Consider the following 2,046-nt stretch of genomic DNA (forward strand, 5'->3'; position numbering starts at 1 on the left):
CTTGCTGTTTACCTTGTAGCACTATGACAGAATCAGGCCACGATTCCAGCTCTAACTCTGCCACTTCATGAGTTGAACTGATCTCTTTAATTTTCTAAGTCTTAGTATCCTAATCAGAAAAATGTAATGATAATGTAACTACCACATTCTCGGAGACTATCATGAAGTTAAAAGAGGTAATGGTTGTAAGGTGCTTTTTAGGTAACTTGATATGGAATCAATATTCAATATCTTGTTTGGAATTTTTTTGCAATAAATATAAGTTTAATAGTATAGATCAACAGGGGAAAAGAAATAAGCAGCAGCCAATAGTTGATTTTCATCCTTATCACTTTTTCTGGGGTCCCTCTAACTTGATATAAACTTACAATTTTCAAAGAAATTCCTATTCCACTCCCATTTTATCATAAATAAATTGAATAGATTTTCTGTTTGTATGATAAAACAGAAAGACTGTTACATTTGAATGGAAAAGGTGATCAATGTCACACAAAATCACATTCCCATCAGAAAACACAAACATCAACATCACAAAACTAAAAATACCCAGGAGAGCAATATCATTCAATAAATATGCAAGCTACTTCAATTTCCCCCCAAAAGGTCCAATACTTCAAAAAACCATAAAGAAAACCCCTGTCCATTTTCAAGTAACCCAAGTAGAAGAGACAGCAAGATGCTATGCGTGCTATTTTACCCCTCCCCTGGCCCTTCACTACTTAGAAAACTGCCTGCTCTCCACAGAGACTGAAAATGGGCCTCATTTCTTCTCAGGGGAGAACAAATTCATTGACACCTTTGAGCAATATCCCCTGTTTCTCAGGAACCCTGGCTCTATACCTAGTTCTGCTTTCAAAGCCTCTTCATATAGTTCTGGGTAAGACTTGGGATCTGTGCCATTAAGATGGGCCATAGGAACTAGGACTTTCAGCTTGCTGTTTTCAGCGTGGGCCCTTGGACCCCACAGGAACTCATAGCGAGCAGGATCACTGTTAGCAATCTGCCGGTACATCAGGTAGTCTTCCCGTACTAAATCCTCAGTGATGAATTTCCAGGCTTCTTCAAAATGAATATGCTCAGACTGAGCTAACATGTCCCATCTTTTCACTTTTTGGGTTAGGTCCTCCTCACTGATACGGTTGCCCTCTATGAAGATTAGAGACAGGACGAATATAATGATGTTGATTTTGAGAATGATTCTTTCATCATTGCCATCTAGTATCCCACTGCATGTAAGACCCCAAATGGGGACTAGCTCATATGTGTTGCCAGAGTGATTCACTTTCCTGATTTTAATGCCAAAGCCCAGATACATGGACTCACAGAGTTCCCAAAAGTTCAGAGGGAAGTTGTTACGATAATCATGGGGCAGAACAGGCAGCATTTCTTTCATGGTGACCTGCTCTTTCTTTTGATACTTGTGGAGCAGAAATGACACCAACTTACATAACTTGGCATTTAGGAGCACATTTTGCAGGTGTGAGAAAAGCATGTGTCCTCAAGGAGCTTGAACCCTCACAGGATTGACTCCTTTGACTGGAAGCCATGAGGACAGCAAGAACTTGTTGAGGATCAGAAGCCTTCAAATCTCCGGTGCTGGAAAATAGAGTGCTGAGCAATAGCAATCCAGCTGCTCCAAGAATCCAAACCCAGATTTTGAAAAATCACAACTGAGAATTCTCCACTGCACAGCGCAGGGCTAGCAACGGAGGCAGGAATGGGTTATTTTCAGAATCTCAACCTGGAATGTGGCCTTCTCTCTCACCCTCAGCCTGGAAATGTTTTTAATCTTCCAAGATATAATATTTTCAAGGCTGACATGTTGTTGTTATTTAGCTATTGAGTTACTATTGGTCTTTTTCTTCCTCCCATCACATATGTTATTTTGAGAACCAAAAAAAGATGAACACAAATCATTCAGAATTTTCTGTCAAGAACTAGGAGAAAATAGATTGCTTTGAATACTAACCTGCAGAGTTGGGAACAAATATTTCTGACCAGTAGCATGAGCAGAGTTTTGGTTTTAGGTAAACTAGCTCAGAATAA

At 39.7% G+C, this 2,046-nt stretch overlaps 1 protein-coding gene across 1 annotated transcript; it reads right to left on the minus strand.

The window, feature by feature from the left end:
* Positions 1 to 760: 760 nt before the first annotated feature.
* Positions 761 to 1,393, minus strand: LOC147824148 (melanoma-associated antigen 10-like). The gene has a single exon (XM_087190391.1). The coding sequence runs from the start codon at positions 1,391 to 1,393 to the stop codon at positions 761 to 763; it is 633 nt and encodes a 210-aa protein (XP_087046517.1).
* Positions 1,394 to 2,046: the final 653 nt, after the last annotated feature.

The sequence above is a fragment of the Heterocephalus glaber genome, unplaced genomic scaffold, assembly GCF_053883595.1.
Source record: "Heterocephalus glaber isolate CG9 unplaced genomic scaffold, H.glaber_assembly_v1.0 deba00001553, whole genome shotgun sequence".
Taxonomy (NCBI): domain Eukaryota; kingdom Metazoa; phylum Chordata; class Mammalia; order Rodentia; family Bathyergidae; genus Heterocephalus; species Heterocephalus glaber.